The sequence below is a fragment of the Cetorhinus maximus genome, chromosome 22, assembly GCF_964194155.1.
Source record: "Cetorhinus maximus chromosome 22, sCetMax3.hap1.1, whole genome shotgun sequence".
Classification (NCBI taxonomy): domain Eukaryota; kingdom Metazoa; phylum Chordata; class Chondrichthyes; order Lamniformes; family Cetorhinidae; genus Cetorhinus; species Cetorhinus maximus.
This window is the reverse complement of record NC_135900.1, coordinates 46,583,003-46,600,189: the sequence shown is the minus strand read 5'-3', so window position 1 is coordinate 46,600,189 and position 17,187 is coordinate 46,583,003. Positions and strand designations below refer to the sequence as shown.

General features: G+C 49.1%; 1 protein-coding gene across 1 annotated transcript in view; it reads left to right on the top strand.

Annotated features, from left to right (window-relative positions):
* The window catches only part of cacna1c (calcium channel, voltage-dependent, L type, alpha 1C subunit), a 1,337,968-nt gene that overhangs the window by 1,126,761 nt on the left and 194,020 nt on the right, over window positions 1–17,187 (top strand). The window contains exon 35 of the mRNA XM_078568241.1: window positions 654–745. Coding sequence (XP_078424367.1) covers window positions 654–745 — 92 coding nt within the window. The remainder of the gene's footprint in view (window positions 1–653; window positions 746–17,187) is intronic.

Sequence of the window (17,187 nt, the reverse complement as noted above, 5' to 3'; positions counted from 1 at the left end):
CCTATTAAGGATGGCGGGCAGGCTTCCAAAACTGCTGGCAGCTCTAGAGCCTTGGCAGCCCTATTGGGAGTGGCAAGCGCTGCAGAGGCAGATAAGAGGCCTTGAAGCACCTCATCATGAAGGCAGCCTTAGAGGCATAAAAGTAAATTAATAACTCAGAGGAAGGAAGGTGTTGGGGCCCTCAGAACAGAGCAGAAACCCCTCCATATGCATCATCGGTGCTGAGGCGGCTGCCTTTGATGCCTGCAGCTCCCTCTTTGGGGCATGGACCCTTCTGCTTCAGTGGCTCTTGAACTGCCACAGGAGGCCGCCTCCATTGAGTTGGCAGTCTCTGCATGCAGTGCAGTCCACTCTAGTGCTGTCAAAATGTCGGCAGGTCCTCTAAGTCTCCCATAATTGGGGCCTTGAGTATTTAAATTGGCTGTCCTCTGTGGTGCAGGCAGCCAAACAGTATCCCACCCTATTTGCCCCTGGGAAAGTTTCCTGGTGGCAGGAATGTTCCCCGCTAATTTCACGGCAATCTGCATCCAAGCCTGCCACCGCAGGGCCAGGAAAATTAAGTCATATGTTTCTGGATAATGTCACCGAAGCTCAAGACAAAATACCAGAAATAAAGTAGATCGATTATAATTTTATTTGTTTCATTATTGTAGGTGTTTGGAAAGATTGCCATGATTGATGAGACTCATATCAACAGGAACAACAATTTTCAAACCTTCCCACAGGCTGTCCTGTTGCTCTTCAGGTTTGTAATGCACTTATATATCTAAAATTGTCACTCAACTTTCTACATCCAATAAATACACAAGTTGCTGTGTTAATGTTATTGAGTCTTTTACTTCAGACACTGGAAGACTCTGTAGATACATGAGGAAATCCTGAAGCGTAATGCTGCAGGTGCTTACACTCATTAGGGGCCCCTTGTCTTCAATTTGCAACGTGCAAGTACAATACAAATTAAACCAATCACAGCACATGAAAAACATGGGCTTGAAATTAACACTGCAGAACCAGTAACCTGGAGGATGCTAGCTGTTAGAGATTATTGCCCTCCACTCTAACAGATGTTTCTTTTTTCCTTCTTTGCAGTTTTGTCCCGTTTTTAATGTACCCTTTCCTCTGCTGCTTGTTTTCACCAGGCTGTACAGTCTCTGTGGCCAAAAGGATGGGCACGGGACTTTCTGCTTGCTTAATAAGGTGTACAAGTGTGACTGACCAATTACTCATCCTTTGTGTTTCCCGATTCCTTCCTAATTAAGAAGCAACTAGCTGCCATTGGACCTTGCTCCCAATTCATCTCTACCACAATGTGCTTGACGATCCTCACTGGGTATCATTTCCTAGCCCACATTTTCTCTTTTTTATTGCCACTCCTTAGTGCTGAACACATAACAACATTGGCTGTCCAATCAGTAACAGCCAGCATTAATTCATACCGGCTCAACTAAACAAACTTAACTTCCAGAATTTTCTCCTTGCTAGTCTCCTGACCTTCAACATAAACTATAGCTATCATAATCCCATGGCCTTTGCCCATCAGAAAATCCAACATACATTCCTCTGACACTAGTCTATTTCTCGTTCCTTGCTAACATCACTCCATCAGTGGCTATTCCTTCAGCCATTGCATACCACCAATGGAACTCCCACCTGCTTTAAAATGACTCCTTAAGACATACTTTATCTAACCCTGTTAATCTCTCCCTTTCCTCTTGTGGTTGTTGCTTGGTGTCCACCTTTCTGTAATGTTTTAGTAAAGAACACTATGTGAAGGTCTTTACAGAAATACAATTTGGTGTTATAAATTCCTTTGCAATCTGGAGCATCACTCTGCATGTTTGATGATACTCATAGGTGTTGATATTTCCAACTCTCCTCACCAACAACAGGTGGGATAGGGTTGGAGGCCATGGATAAACAGGCAACTGCATGAGTCCCTAATCTACTGCACAAGCACCCATTGTCATTTTTATAGCAGTAGGTTTTGTGGCATCCGAGTTTTCCACTGTGTCGAGACATGACACTTCACTAACATAAAATCAGGCTCCAACAGTGCAATTAGGAGCCTAATTTAAAATTCATTGCTGCCACGCAGATTTCCCAAAGGTCAGGAAATCTGGAAGGAGTGGCTGGCACTGCTTGTTCCACAGGTAAGTGCCTTTTCCAGCACTCCTTGTGGGCTAGGAGACAACCCTGCCCCTCAAGGAAGCCTTTGCTACTGATATGATGGTGTAGGCTGAGGAGTCCTCAGATGAAGGCAAGCATTCAGAGAATGCACATTCCCCAGGAGCACAGATATACTCACCTCATGGGTACTTGAGTAGAAATAGCTATGTTGGAACATGGTGAGGAGCACATCATTTGTGAGGAGGAGCAGGTGCTGGAGACAGGGACAGCAGTGGAGAGACACCATCAGAGAGTTCAGGACACTTTAGTTCTGCTCAGCTGGATGTAGCTACTAAGCCTTGGGAGTCATCCACAAACAGAGAACTTGTGGAGAAACAACTAGAAATGTGGGTGCTTCTGTCAACATTTTTAGAGACTGAGTACCTTTGGAGAGAGGTTGAAGGAGTCCAACTTTAGTATGCCAAGTTGCCTCAGGCATTTGCACTGATGTTCATGTCCATGGTAAGAGTGGGTCCCAAGTGCATGCTGGCCTAGACCTATGACCTGTACACTCTGTCTGTCAACTTTCACAGGATGGAGTGAAGCCTCACTGACATGCAACCAAAGGTTTTCCAGCTCTTGGCTGGCAGGGAAGTGCAGGTTGGCCGCATGAAAGAAGATGGAAAAAGTGCCCATGGTGCTCCCACTTCTCATTCCTTTCCCCCATCTCACACCCCGCAGACAGAGCCACACATAGTGCCTACTGTTTTGATGACCAAGTCTACTCTTACACAGGTGCAGGTGGAGCCATTTTTTGGCAGAATCCTTACTCATTCCAAAATACAAGGAACGTCCACAACAGGCATCTCAGCTCTGCTGAAACAATAGAGGTTGCCAAAGGAGTAAGAGGAAGTGGATTCACTTGGGTTTGTATGGCAATATTAAAACAGTCCTGTATGGGGTATTCTCTGGGAACCAGGTGAGTAGCTACAGGCCCCATGACCACATAGGGTTTCTCTTGCTACTCCTCTTCCTCCTCCTCCTCCTTGGAGGAAAGCTGACATTCTGCACGTTCTTCTTCTTCCAGCTCTGTTCCGCTCTGCTCTTCAATTGGACAGCAGATCACAACCATTATGGGAACCCTTGATGGAGCATACTGAAAGGTGCCTCCAGACCTGATGAGGCAGCTGAAGTGCAGCTTAAGAAACCCAATGGCTTGTTCTATTATTGTCTTTATGTGAATGTAGCTCCTGTTGTATCTCCCCACTTGTTCACTGGTAGGTTTCCTTACAGCCTTCCCTCCTTAACTAGGTCATCAGAGGGTAGTCCTTCTCTCCCAGGAGACAGCTCCTGAGGCTGTGCGGAGGAAGGAAACATATGGGAGATGCGACTGCTGCATGGTTAATGAATCTTGGCAGCTCCCTGAATATCTAGTGCAGGCATGGGTGATCACCTTCCCATGGTAACAAACTAACCGGACATTTGGGGAAATTGAATCCCTTGTGATTAGTGAAGACTCTTGGCTGATCTGAGGGTGTCTTAATTTCCATATGTGTGCAATTAATGATACCTGTACCTGTGGGAAGCCAAATACTGCGAAGAAGCCAACAACCCTCACTTTGATCAGCCTCACCCATGGCAAAATGTACATAAGTGGTGGCCTTGGAAATCAAGTCATCAGTGACCTAGGAGATGAACCTGGACAACAGGTTGAGAGATCCTTGAAATGTCACCAGCAGATCCCTGGATGGAGCCAGAGGTGATGAAATTTAGGGCTGTGGTAACCTAGACAGCCACTGCAATGCGTGCCCACATGGTTCTCTTGGAAGGAAGTCTTCTTCCAGGAGGCTGCAGATGTCAGCAATGACCAGCCATGAGAGTCTGAACCTCATGAGATGTTGCTCTGTCATCTTTAGGAAGCTCACCGTCTATCTGTTACAGTCTTCTATTCGACATAAGTGTACCAATCATACAACAAAGATTGATGGAACAATAATGTGGGTTCTTTATTTGAAGGTAAGACTATATACAGACAATGTTAACTGGAGGGAAGAGTATGCAGGTCTGACTTTTTCAAGCTGCTGCTGGATCCTGAGTACAAAGTCATGGAACTAATATATCATATCTTGTGTCAGTGGTAGTGATTGAAAGAGGTTTAAATACGCCACCTTAAAGATACATGTACATCATACCATACCATCCCCATTTTTTCTAAACGAGAGGTTTACTCTTAGGGAATACATACATGACAGGAAAGGAGAATAATAATTGTGTCTGAATATATCCTTATGCAAGCAATAAATTTCGAAGGGGAAAATTTTCCCCATGTTGGGCAGGCCTAGCGGGAGTGGGCGAGGGCAGGCGCAGACCCAATCACCGCCCGTGATCAGGTCTGCGCCGCCATTTTACGCGGACGGGCCAATTAAGGCCCGCCCAGCGTATTTCTCGACTCACGAGGATAGCGGGCAGCGGCGGGAGTGCACCGACCACCGGATCCAATGGCGACCCAGTGGTTTGTTTAAATGAAGCCCGGGCAGCCTTTATAAGGCTGCTCACAATAACCGGTGGAAGGGCTCATCAGAGGACTTTTGGTGAGCAGGCAAGTCCGGAGGGTAGGCCAGCGGAGCAGGCCAGGCCGGAGGGCAGGGCAGCGGGGCAGTGTGCCCCTTGGTTTTTGGATGAGTGCCCAGCTGCCCTTCTGGAGAAGGGGGCAGCACGATGGGAGGTCCTGCTTCCAAGGGATGGGAAGTGGAGGCCTCCCCACCTGACCAAACATGTGTAGGAGGAGGTGGCCGGGAGTGTGAGCTTCTGTGATGTGGTGCGACACACATGGGTCCAGTGCTGCAAAAGATTCAACGACCTCCTGCGCCTGCGAAAGGTGAGTACCATTTTGGCTGAGGTCACTTAATGCACCCAGCAGCCTTTCCGCCCAACACCCTCCCCAACTCCCCCCCAAGCAACTCTTTGAGTGCATTTACAGCATTGAATCCTTCACAGCATGTTTCCCTCTCTGGGTGGGCCAGCAGACATTGCCCATGCCTAGTTGACCCTGAGAGAGTTGTGCTGAGATGCACCCGCAGCATGTGTGACACTGACACCCAGAGTATAGAATCGGGCAGAAACTCAAGGATCTGCACCTAGGCATAGTGCTAGAATAGCGAAGCATGTCAAAATCAGGGTGCTAACATGCTGGGAGGGGAGCTTCCAGGTGGCGGGGCACCAATCCATCTGCTGGATTTGCGTTCCACGTGCTTGTGCCTCCTTACTTTGCAAGGCTACACCTTGTGCTGCCAAATGTGATGGAGGCAGCATTTGGGCAAGGGTGGGGTCAGCCCTGGCTTCTTTGTATGAGTGTGCGGCACCTGCAGGGTAACAAAGAACTAGAGCCCTGCAATGTCCCACTCTGGTTGGTTTGGTAGGGATGCAATGGGAATCCAGGTACAGGCTGGACTACTCAATGCTCTTCTCTCCTTTTCAGGAGAAGACTGCACACAATTCCGCCAAGCCGATGCGGACTGGCGGAGGCCAGGCCCAGTTGGCTATCTTGACTCCTTTTTGAACAGCAGGCCATTGACCTGGAGATGCACCATGCACCCAGGTCCACCAGTGGCGGTGATGCTGGGGTGCCACGGGGAGACATGTTTGCTGAGCCCCCTCAGCGTTCTCCTGTACGTGCTCATCCTCAGATTCGCTGCTGGGCTCATCGCCTGCAGCCAGAGCATCTGCATCCACATCTTCTTCCTCTGCTGTGTCCCCCCTTTCCAGCGCCATATTGTGGAGAGCAAAGCATGCAACCAATATCAGTGACACACAATCTGGGGGGTATTGCAGTGTGCCCCCTGAACAGTCCAGGCATCGGGAGCGCATCTTGAGAAGACCGATGGTTCTCTCCACCACAGCCCTTGTGGAGGCGTGGCTCCTATTGTACCGCTGCTCAGCCTGTGTTCTTGGATAGCGGAGAGGTGTCATGAGCCACCTTTTGAGGGCATAGCCCTTGTCACCCAGCAGCCATCCATCCAGCCAGGCTGGAGCACTGAAGACCCTCAGCACCTGCGCGTGTCTGAGGATGTAAGCATCGTGGGAGCTGCCTGGGTACCTTGCACAGACTTGCAGAATCTGCATCTTGTGATCACACACTATCTGTACGTTCATGGAGTGGAATCCCCTTTTGTTGATGAAGGCTCACCCGCTGACGCCTTGATGGCCATATGTGTGCAGTCGATTGCACCCTGGATGTGGGGGAAGCCAGCAATCGCTGCAAAGCCTCTGGCTCACTTTGTCTGGCTGGCCTCATCCCAGCAGTAGTGGGAGTAAGTCAATGCACGCTTGAAAAGAGCGTATGTCACCTGCTCGACGCAAGTGTGGACAGCTGACTGGGAGACTCAGCAATGATCACCCAACGACCCCAGGAAAGAGCCGGAGGCATAGAAGTTGAGGGCAGCTGTGACCTTTAGCGCCACTGGCATGGGGTACCCACCCATACAGCTGGCACAGATCTCAGGGCCTATCATCTGACAAATGGAGGTAACTGTCTCCCTTGAGAGACAGAGCCTCCTTCAGCACTGCACCTCAGACATATTGAGGTAACTGCTTCGCCGCCTGTATACCCTGGCAGCAGGATAAGTGACGTCTTCTGCAGCCCCTTCCGCCTTGGACTTCCTGCTGGCCCTGCGCCCCTTGTGCCTGTGCCTCTCCCTCCAAAGGTGGCTCCCCTGGAAGCTGAATGTGGACTCCTGGCCTCCACCCCCCTCTGGCCCTCCCTTCCTCCTCAGAGGAGGTGCCTCCAGTGGATAGCACAACTTCCATTCCTAGGCTAAGGGAAGGCTCCCTGAAAACTGTAGGCCCCAAAAATGATCTTTACTGTACAGTCCTGACCTGAAGGCTGTTACACCTGTCCAAGCAGCGTCATGAGTTTTGAAGCATTCCTGCTCACACAGGGAAGTAGCAGTAACTTTCACAATTAAATATCTAACAGATAACACTTGCAACCCCACTCACCCCTCTTATCCCGCCTGTGGATGAGGTTTATACAAATGTCTCCTACCCGCCTGCCCGTTGCGCTTGTGTGACGTCCTGAAGATTGCATGGGCCCCGAAAAATTGCAGACAATTGCTGCCTCAAGGGCCTTAAGTACCTGGTTAATTAATGGTGGCAAACATCCGAGAACATCGTGCGCGCGCCCACCTATATATCACGATGGCACGCAGTGACCTCGGGACGCTCGCCCAGTGCCGATGACGTCACCACGCATCATTTTATGCATCGGTGTATGGGGCCCGCCCTCGCACGTCAACAAGAAATTTCTGGCCCAAGCCTCTGAAACATATTAGCAGTCTTCTTAGAAGCCCACATTTAGTTATGGTGATCTTGGTTGGAGGCTGCTGTATGGTTTCAGAATTCTGGTTAGCAGTGCTTTGTTTTTGGTGCGTTTTAGACCGTGTTCTGTTCGCAATATAGAACTACTTGCTGTTTCTGGTTGTGGTATTGTTCTGATTTGGCATTTGTTTCATTGTATTGTCATGCTATTTGGTGTTCGCACTTGATACAATCTTGGTTCTGGGCATCTGCTGGATTGCATGTGCCATCAGTTGGGTGTTTACTCAAACTTTTTGTCTGACGTTCAGGTTGGGTAATTTGTTACCCATGTGCTGGTCATGGGATTTTTCATCTTTCCCTGTTTTTCAATTAATGCATCTTGTACTCCTGGGAGCATCGATGAGTGATGACTGGGAAGGTTTGTCCACCACTTGTCTGCCAAATAGTAACTCTGCATTGGTTCTGCAGTATGATGAAGTTTGCAAGTTAGGAATGGGTATACATATTTGGTTCTAACTGTGCCATGTAGCCTGTTAGCTGATGATATGCATTGCAGAGTTAGGTGGTCTTCTCCCCACTGTAACAACAGGGTTTCCAATATCATTCCATGTGATCTGTGGTGCTCATCATTGGCTTGATGACACCATGGATGATGATTAAGGACACGTCCCTGCACACTGGTAGGCCTGCGATCAATGGACCCATGGTGTCCACAACACAAAATATCTGGGATGACCAGGGTGAGTAGTTGTAGCGATATTTGAGCGTAATGATCCAGGGACAGAATCTCCAAGCCATTGTATGTGGTGAGTTTGGCAGCGGTTGGTTGAATCATCACTTGCCACATCTGTGGGTACATTTATTTCATTGTGCAAAGTGGAAGTGTATTTGCACATGCATCAGTATCCAGTTTTGCATATAGGCTGTGCTGTCTCTGGATGGTGGAAAAGGCTTCTGTTGGTACCAATACATTCTTTGATGTGCACTGTGTTGAATGTCAGCTCACTTTGTGTATCAATAGTCTGATTATCCTTATCACCTGACCATATAACTTGGCTGGACATTTCATGGATCTGATTTTGATTATGTCTGATATGTGCTCTTGGTCATTTAGAATGCAATACCTTTCTGACCTCTAATTGAGGCTTGTGGGACATCAACCCGCTTGTTCCGGCCTTTGCTTTCTGCATTGGTGCTTCCAGGGTCCTCTGGTGCCACATGTCTTGCGTTGAAAGCTGGGAATTTTGTGGGTGCACATATGAAGCTACATCGCCCGCAATGCTTACTAGGCTTGCCTGTATTGGCTATTGTGCCAATGGTGGATGAATTATATATAACCTGTAGACTCTGTCTATATTAGTACAGCATTGTACTTGCATCTGCTTTGCAGTAGTGCTTCCATGCTGTAACCTTTGGGTTGGTCCAAGAGGTCTTTTTGGAAAGCTTCTATTAGGGTAGATGCTATCATAAGCTTGATTAATCTGTTGGCTAGCTCTGATGCCGTAAAGTCACAATAACACCCCCTGTCTCTACATCTACTTATGAATTGATCGATGGTCTCTGTCGGTTGTTGCCTAAAAGACATGACTTCCAGACAGTGTATTCAAAAGTTGAGCTTCACTCGTAATTGGTCTTGGAGTGTTGACAATATTTTACCTGGATTTTTAAGGTAATTGTCTGACAGACGTGAAATGTTCAGCCTGTGGAGGCCCTCATTGCCTAAAGCAATTTTAATCTGAATGGCTTGCTTATCTGGTTCGGAAATATTGGGGAGGCTCAGAAAACACAGCTCTGCATGTTGTTAGAACAAAGTAAACTCAGCTAGGAAGTCTATTGCCTTCCAAATCTATGTTGGAGATTTTGTGCTCATCCTGTGGCTTTTTGCAGGATTACTAGGACCTTCTGAAACAGGACAGGTATTCAGGGTTTTTTTTTTGCAGCCCTTTAGAGCTTGGTTTTGCCTCCTGAGTTACTGTACCTTAAGTGGCCACTGGTCGTAGGTTATTTCTGCATTGCAATGCTTGTGCTGTTGAGCTCTGTTTTTGATTTCCCGGGCTTAGGTTAAGCCCCACACACACAGCAGTGATTCTGGTACAAAATGGAACTGTCTGCATCGAAGTGTAAGTTGAAAAGTGAAAAAAAGACTTTTGGCAGCCTTCTTCCAGCCGTTAGATGATTTTGGGAGATGTTAGTGGTTGGGTTCTTCTTCCCTAGCCCAGTCTCCAGTATTTTAATCTCCCCTAGCTTCCTGTAGGGACAGTAAGCAGCAAGGATTCTCTCTTGTCTGTGGAGTTCTGCTTAGAGCTAGACCACCTGGAATCAGCTATTTAATGGCTGTTCCTGGACAAACTTTGCAACAGGTAGAATTATACTAATTAAGTCTCCCAAATTTGAACAATCTCACTGGGACCCAGCATATTGTCCCAGAATGAAGGTACAGTGCGTAGGATTCATACAGGACTGCAGAATCACTTACACACAGTGAGTTAGTTCTTGGTAGTTGTTACATTTCCACATCAGTTGTTCAGCTGCATGTGAAAAGGTTGAGGCTTCAATAGTTCTCAGACAAGTCTTCAAAAACCATGCTGCTACCATGCTACATTCTTCTATTCAACTCAGTCATATCAATCATGGAACAAGGATTGGTAAAACAAATTTGTGGGCTCTTTGTTTGAAGATAAGACTATATACAGACAATGGGCAGTACTTTTTGCTTGGCGTGCGGGCGTGCTCCTGACCAGCTTGAGTGTAAAATAGCACGCGATGACGTCAAGTGAGTGTCCCGACGTCGTTGTGTACTCACACGATACTTCAGTTGGCGGGCACGCGCAGGTGCCAGAGCAGTGCCCACCATTAATTAAGAGGCCGCTTAAGGCCATTAAAAAGCCAATTTATGCTGATTTTTCATTGCTCATGCGATTTTGCACTCATCGCACTGGAAAATGGGCAGACAGCCAGCTGACAATTTCAAAAACCTCATACCCAGGCAGGATAAAAGGGTCAGCAGGATTGCCAGTGTCAGTATCGGGGAGTTTGGTACATAGTTTGGTGTTGGTGACTTATTGGTACTTGGCAGCTTCATCTCTGTTCTGGGCTTCATTGTTAGCATTTCCAGGCTTCATTTCAAGTTTCCTTGATGTCTCCAAGGCCCCTGAAGGATTCAGACCGTGTAGACCCTTCCAGGTATCAGACAGCCTACCGTTACCCTTATAACAAGAATTGTGGTCTCCATTGGTGGCACCTCCTCTGAGGAGGAAGAGAGGGGCAGAAGGGAGAGGTGGCCAGGTGTTCCATTGCAGCTTCCAGGGGAGGGACCTGTGGGAGAGAGGCGCAGTCACAAGGGCACAGGGCTGGCAGGAAGTGCAAGGCGGAAGGGGCCGCAGAAGACGCCACTATCCTACTGCCAGGGTTTACAGGCGGCGATGCAGCTACCTCAATATGTCTGAGGTGCAATGCCAAAGGAGGCTCCGCCTCTCAAGACAGTGACCTCCATTGTTAGATGATTGGGCCTGAGATCAGCTCTGATTGTATGGGTGGACACCCCATGTCAGTGGCTCTGAAGGTCACAGTGGCCTTCAATTTTTATGCCTCCGGCTCTTTCCAGGGGTCAGTGGGGATCAGTGTGGAGTCTCTCAATCAGCTGTCCACTGTTGTGTCAAACTGGTGACAGAAGCTCTGTTCAGGCGGGTACTAACCTTTATTCTTTACCATATGGATGAGGCCAGCCAGGCTGAGTGAGCCAGAGGCTTTGCGGCGATTGCTGGCTTCCCCCGTGTCCAGGGTGCAATAGACTGTGCACATGTTCCATCAAGGCACCAGCAGGTGAGCCCGGTGCCTTCGTCAACAGGAAGGGCTTCCACTCCATGAACGTGCAGATAAGTGTGTGACCACAGGATGCAGATTCTGTAAGTCTGTGCAAAGTCCCCTGGCAGCTGTCATGACGCTTATATCCTGAGACACTCCCAGGTGCCAAAGCTCTTCAGTTCTCCAGCCCGAATGGATAGATAGCTGCTGGGTGACAAGGGCTATCCGTTAAAAAGGTGGCTCAAAACGCCTTTCCACCACCCAAAAACAGAGGCAGAGCCGCGTTAAAATAGGAGTCATACCTCCACAAGGCTGGAGATAGAGAGGACCATAGGTTGTCTTAAGATGCGCTTCCGATGTCTGGATCATTTAGTGGGTGCATTACAATACCCTCCAGAGCGGGTGTCACTGATAGTGCTTGCATGCGGCGCTCTCCACAATCTGGCACTGGTAAGGGGGGACCCACAGGAGGAAGAGGATCTTGACACAGCTGCTGCCTCCATCCTGGATGTCTGAAATGACCCTTTCATTTGCACCCAAAGTCCACTCAATGCCTGTGCAGTAAAGTATCCAGCCACTCACATCCAGCATTACATACTGGTGTACTCTGCACAAAAAAGAAGAAATGGGAAGCATTTCAGAACATTTCAGATGGCCATCAGAACCAAGGCAAATTTAATGTTATCATCAGATTGAAATCATTATGACATTACAATTACTGGTGTTGATGTCCACACCAGCAGAGATATAAACCAAACATAAATGAACAGGAAATCACCCGTGAACTGTCCCTCTCATGCTCATGGTGCCTTATACTTACCTTTGCGAGTGCTACATCTTGGTGCCTGCCCCTCGCTGGCTCCGGCATTGGAGACAGCCTGCTGGCTTTGCTGTCTTATTGGCCTTGATGACCTTGGCGGTCGTCCTCTGGCCAGTGGAGCCTGTGCTGGCCCTGTCTAAGAGGGGGTGGCCAGTGCCACGGCTGGCATCTCCCCAGTCATCGCAGCCTCATCAGATGCCACGGTCACAGGCGGAGGGGTGGAGGAGCTGCTGCCATCATCCAGAATACCCTGACAGGAGCCCACAGAGATGAGCAGCTCATGTGCCAATGTGAGGTCACTCTGGACTTCCCTGCTCACCATTGATGGGCCTAGCTGGGATACTGCGTGCCTCATCCATCTCCCAGACTAGCACTGACCACCTGAGGTCAACTCCTGATTCTGTCCCTGGAGCTGCACCTCCATGAGAGTCAGCACTCTCTCAATGGAGGAGACAGTGCTCTCGGCGATGAGGGTCAACACTCTGCTCACGCTCCACATGGACTCCTTCACAACGGAGACCCGCAACGCAGACTCTCATAGACCTCTGCCAGATCCTGCCACATATCCTGCTGGACATCCAGCATCTGCCACCTAATGGACGATTCCAGAGGCTCACCATCATGCGCGAAAGAGCGCACTCTCGCTTTTAGGGAATCCCCCCCGCCCGCACAGGGAGCGCATAGCGCTTCCCAGCGGATGTCACGCTGGATGGGCCTTGATTGGCCCACCCACGTAAAATGGCGGCGGGGCCCGCTTCTCCAGCGGGGATCGGCTCCCCACCCACCGGAGATTGGGTCGGGCTCACCCGCTCGGAAGGCAGAAAATTCTGCCCATTGTGTTCTTTGGTTTGTATCCGTGTTATTTGTATTCTTGATTTTCAAGTTGCAGGTAGAAAGTCACCATCTACTTTAGAATGTAATGTAAATCCTATATCCTGTAACTCTATATCACAAAATATTTGCTGATGACAAAACCAGCAGTAACAACAATACATCAATTGCAAAACAGTAATAGAATCCAATCTTGAAACTTAGCTGCATTCCTTTGAGGAACCACAGAGTAAATTATTCTATCGACACCCCATAACATTTTTTAAAAATGTATGTTTTATCTGTATCAGTTAAAGATATATAATGTCAGGACTTGCAGCCAAAAAGGTACAATTTTACTGAAGGGATTGCATAATGTCAGTTATATTTAACAGCATAATTACATAATTTATGTGGGTATACTGATTAAGGATTGTGTCAGGACATTCAGGTTCTCAAATCTTTCTGGTAAAGTCTGTTTCGTGTTTCAATAATACATTACATGGTTTCTTGATAAAGGGGCTCCCAATGAGCAATATAAATGTTGCTTCTTCTAGTGGCAGAAAACATAGTGATTTTGCTTATCAGATGAATCTCACATTTATGTTCACAGCAGCTCCAAATTCTCCCAACCAAAAATGAAATAAAGAAAGCACTACACAGAATTAAAATAATTTCGGAGGCCTCGAAATTCCTGGGGTCCAAAAGAGCAACCCTTGCACAAGTTTGAAAAATCCAACGTAAACTCCATGGGCACAGTTGTTTTCATAACCAGGGGAGGCCACAGACAACTGGAGGGGCGCATCAACCACAGCCACCCCAGACTGAGCTAATTCACCCTTATAAGGTAAAGCGAAGTCCCCTGGAGGCCTATTACCTCACCTTAGTGTAGGTTTGAAGGATTAATAAGCAATGCTTCCTCTAATTTCTGTTGTAAGGGTTTATTCAGTAGGTCTCACAAAGAAGTTCAGAGGCTTGTAAGGTTGAACAGTGGTGTTTATCTTTGAGCAAACTCCATGCTTACTTTTATGCAGGTCTCTTAGACTGACCCTTGTCATGTGACCCTTTACATCATACTGTGGGTGGTACTGTTCTCCCACATTAACCCTTAATATGCTGAATGACATTACACTACACCTCCCCCCAAGTCTTCATGCCAAATATTTACAGCATAATCCTTCTTTACATGCTATCCTTTCTCCCCACCTCAAGTCTCTGACTTTTAAATTCGGACTATCTGGAGGCTTGACAATTCTTTCAGATCACGCTCTGGTCATGTTTGGAGGAGTGGTAGGTTCAGTTACTTTGGACAAGCTTTGTTAATTTGGAGTTTGAATCATAGGGTGGAATCGTTCCAGATTTACACAAAGTGCAGTAGCAGGTGGGAAAAAAGTCAATTTACCTGTCGGCCACAATGGCGGATTATTGCGCCATATCATCCCCTTCCCGCCTCGTTAATATTCACTCATGGGGAGCACACTTTCTCTGGTGGGCGGCCTCCGATTCACCCGCCGCACCATCACCTCGCTGCTTTCTCACGCCGGGTGCCATATTTAAACTGCAGCCGCGCATACACCTCTTAGTGCTTCCAGCCCAGGACTGCTGCACAGAAGACATGGCCCCGAAAGGCAAGAAGACTGCAGCCCCCTGATTTAGTGATGCATCCCTGGAACACCTTTTGGATGCTGTGGAGGCCCGCTGTGATGTCCTCTACCCCCATTCTGGCTGCAGGTGGGGCAGCAACATCACCAAGCCAGTTTGGGAGGTGGTGGCAGCAGTGGCCAGTGCTAACACTGCCCACAAGAGGTCAGCCATCCAGCATAGAAAGAGGGTGAACATTCTCATCTGTGCCACCAGGGTAAGTCAACCATCTCATCAATCTCAACTCACCCACTCACAAGCCCATCACAAATTCACTGGCATCTCACTCACTGCCAGCTCAAGGGACATCGCCACTCACTCTCTCACACACACACCTTCACATCTCCATCTGGCCTCATTGCCTCATCTCCTCTGAAGATCGCCTCCTCATCCTGTCTATGGCTCCAATCAGCACACACATATGCTTACGCACACCTTGCATCCTTCTCATTTGCCCTGGCATGCGCCATACTTACACTCTCTCCATATGTCTTTACGCAGGACAAGATTGTGCACAATAAATGGGAGAGGTCCCAGATCAGGGGTGGAGTGCCGGATACCAAAGTCCTCACTCCCTTCAAAGACCACGTGGTAGAGCTGGCTGGAGAGGAGGTGGACCGTTCCTGCAGCGACGACGAGGTCAGCACCAAGCATTCAAGTGAGGATCATGCACCAGGTCATCCATCTGGCAACGGTGAGTCCACTGTTCTGTGTACCATGGCAGCCATGCACAAATAATCTCCACTTTCTCTCATAGGCACGTCTGCCACGTCGCCCACAGGCAACCTTGACCCTGACTCCAATGCTGACAGCAGCTTGGTTGAGGACTCTGAGCACAGCACCTTCGAAGACCCGTCACACCACTCACCCACACCATCTGCCAGCGCAGCGACACACACCTCGGTAGGACTTACATGTACAGCAGGCTCGGGTTCACTATCTGTTGAGCACGGCACACAATCTGTTCCACAACAGGCGGGGGTAGGGACACCCGAGGTCACCAGCACTCGGAGGACTGATGGAGGCAAGGGATCTGCTGAGTCTGAGTCAGATGATGAGCCTCTGGACTTGGTCCTCAATCAGTTGTTGGAGCTGCGGCGACAATTACGGGAACATCATGAAGGGATGACAGCTGCAGTCCTCATATTTCAAGGCATAATGGAGGAGCCCATCTGCCTTCAGTCCGAGGTGATTGCCTGTTATGCCAACGCACCGAGGTCAACACTGGTAGGATGGCAGCTGCCATGGAGACCTTGGTCCAGGACATTGCTCCTGCACTGCTTCGCAGACTGAACTCCATTACTGATGCCATAGATAGCCTCCAACAATGTCAACATGAGAGGGGTGTGGGGCAGCTGGATCTCACTCCAACTTCCCCTTCTCCTCAAGGACTCAGCCAGGAGCCGTCGGTGACCCATAGGGAGGAGGACCAGCAGCTCGACACCTGGGGCCATCCACCCAGGTCACTCCGGGAACATCCAGCCAATCCAACTCCCCTTGTCCTGCGACCCCATCAGCTCCAGCTCACAGGCCGAAGAGGGTGCACCTGCCCCACAGCAGGATACCCAAAGGGCCAGGGCCCTCCATGTCTCAGCCCTCCAAAAGATGCCCACCAAGGTCACCACAGACAAGGCGCAGCAGTCAGCATGCTGTGTCCACCTCCACTGTGGATATCGGAGAAGCACCAAGACATAGCAGCAGGGTTGGGAAGGTTAAGAAAACGTAGTTTCACCTCATGGGCACAGGTATTAATCACTTGTACATAATGTTAACTATTGTAAGTAAAGTCCCAACAATGTCACCCTGCCTATGACTACTTGTCATGATGAGCAGTGTTTGTGTCAGCCTGGTGAAAACTTAGTTCCTGCACAAGATAAAGGCAGGTGTCTCAGTCCAGGGCCTCCACCCCGTGCTTTGTGCAACCTTCCCTGCATGTTGTGGTGTGCCTTCGCTGTCACTGGTCACATCAGTCATGCCTGCACCTCAATGGGGCTTATCATTGCTGCCAGAATGTCCTGGGCGAGCAGTACAGAGTTCCGTCATTTTCTCTTTGTGCTTCCAGCACCTTAGAAGTGCAGCTGGCCCCCATCTCATCAGCATCTGTGTCTGGTGACGGTGTGGGTCCTGAAGGGTTCAGCTCATGAAGGATGCCACAGGGTCAGAGGAAATTAAAGTTTCCCCGCTGCATCTCCATGATATGACCCTGTTCACAGAGCGCAAGCAAGCTGCCATCAGCCAGACAGGAGCCAGACATTCACATAAGCAACGTGAGGATCTATGGGGTGTTCCCACTGCATCATCCTCCTGGAAGGTGGGGACTACGGGCATCCGCTGCATCCCCATCATAGGAGCCTTATCACAGACGGTATGTGCACTGTCGTCAGCCAGACAGGAGTCAAAAGTTCACTGATGCATTGTGTCCTCATTGCATGTCGTCATCATCCTCCACGAATCTAGCAGCTATGAGGGCCTCCCGAGTGTGCCTGCCTCGTCTGGGCAACGTGATAGCCTCATCGCCATCATCTTCACCTTTGGGGACCTCATCACCCTCATCCCCGTCGGCGTCCTCCTCATCGGAAGAGGTATGCAGCTCCTCCATCTCCTCCTCAGGCAGCTCCTCCCCCCGTTGCAGTGGAAGGTTGTCAAGGGCGCAGCAGGCGACAACAATACGTGAAATCCTCTGCGCACTG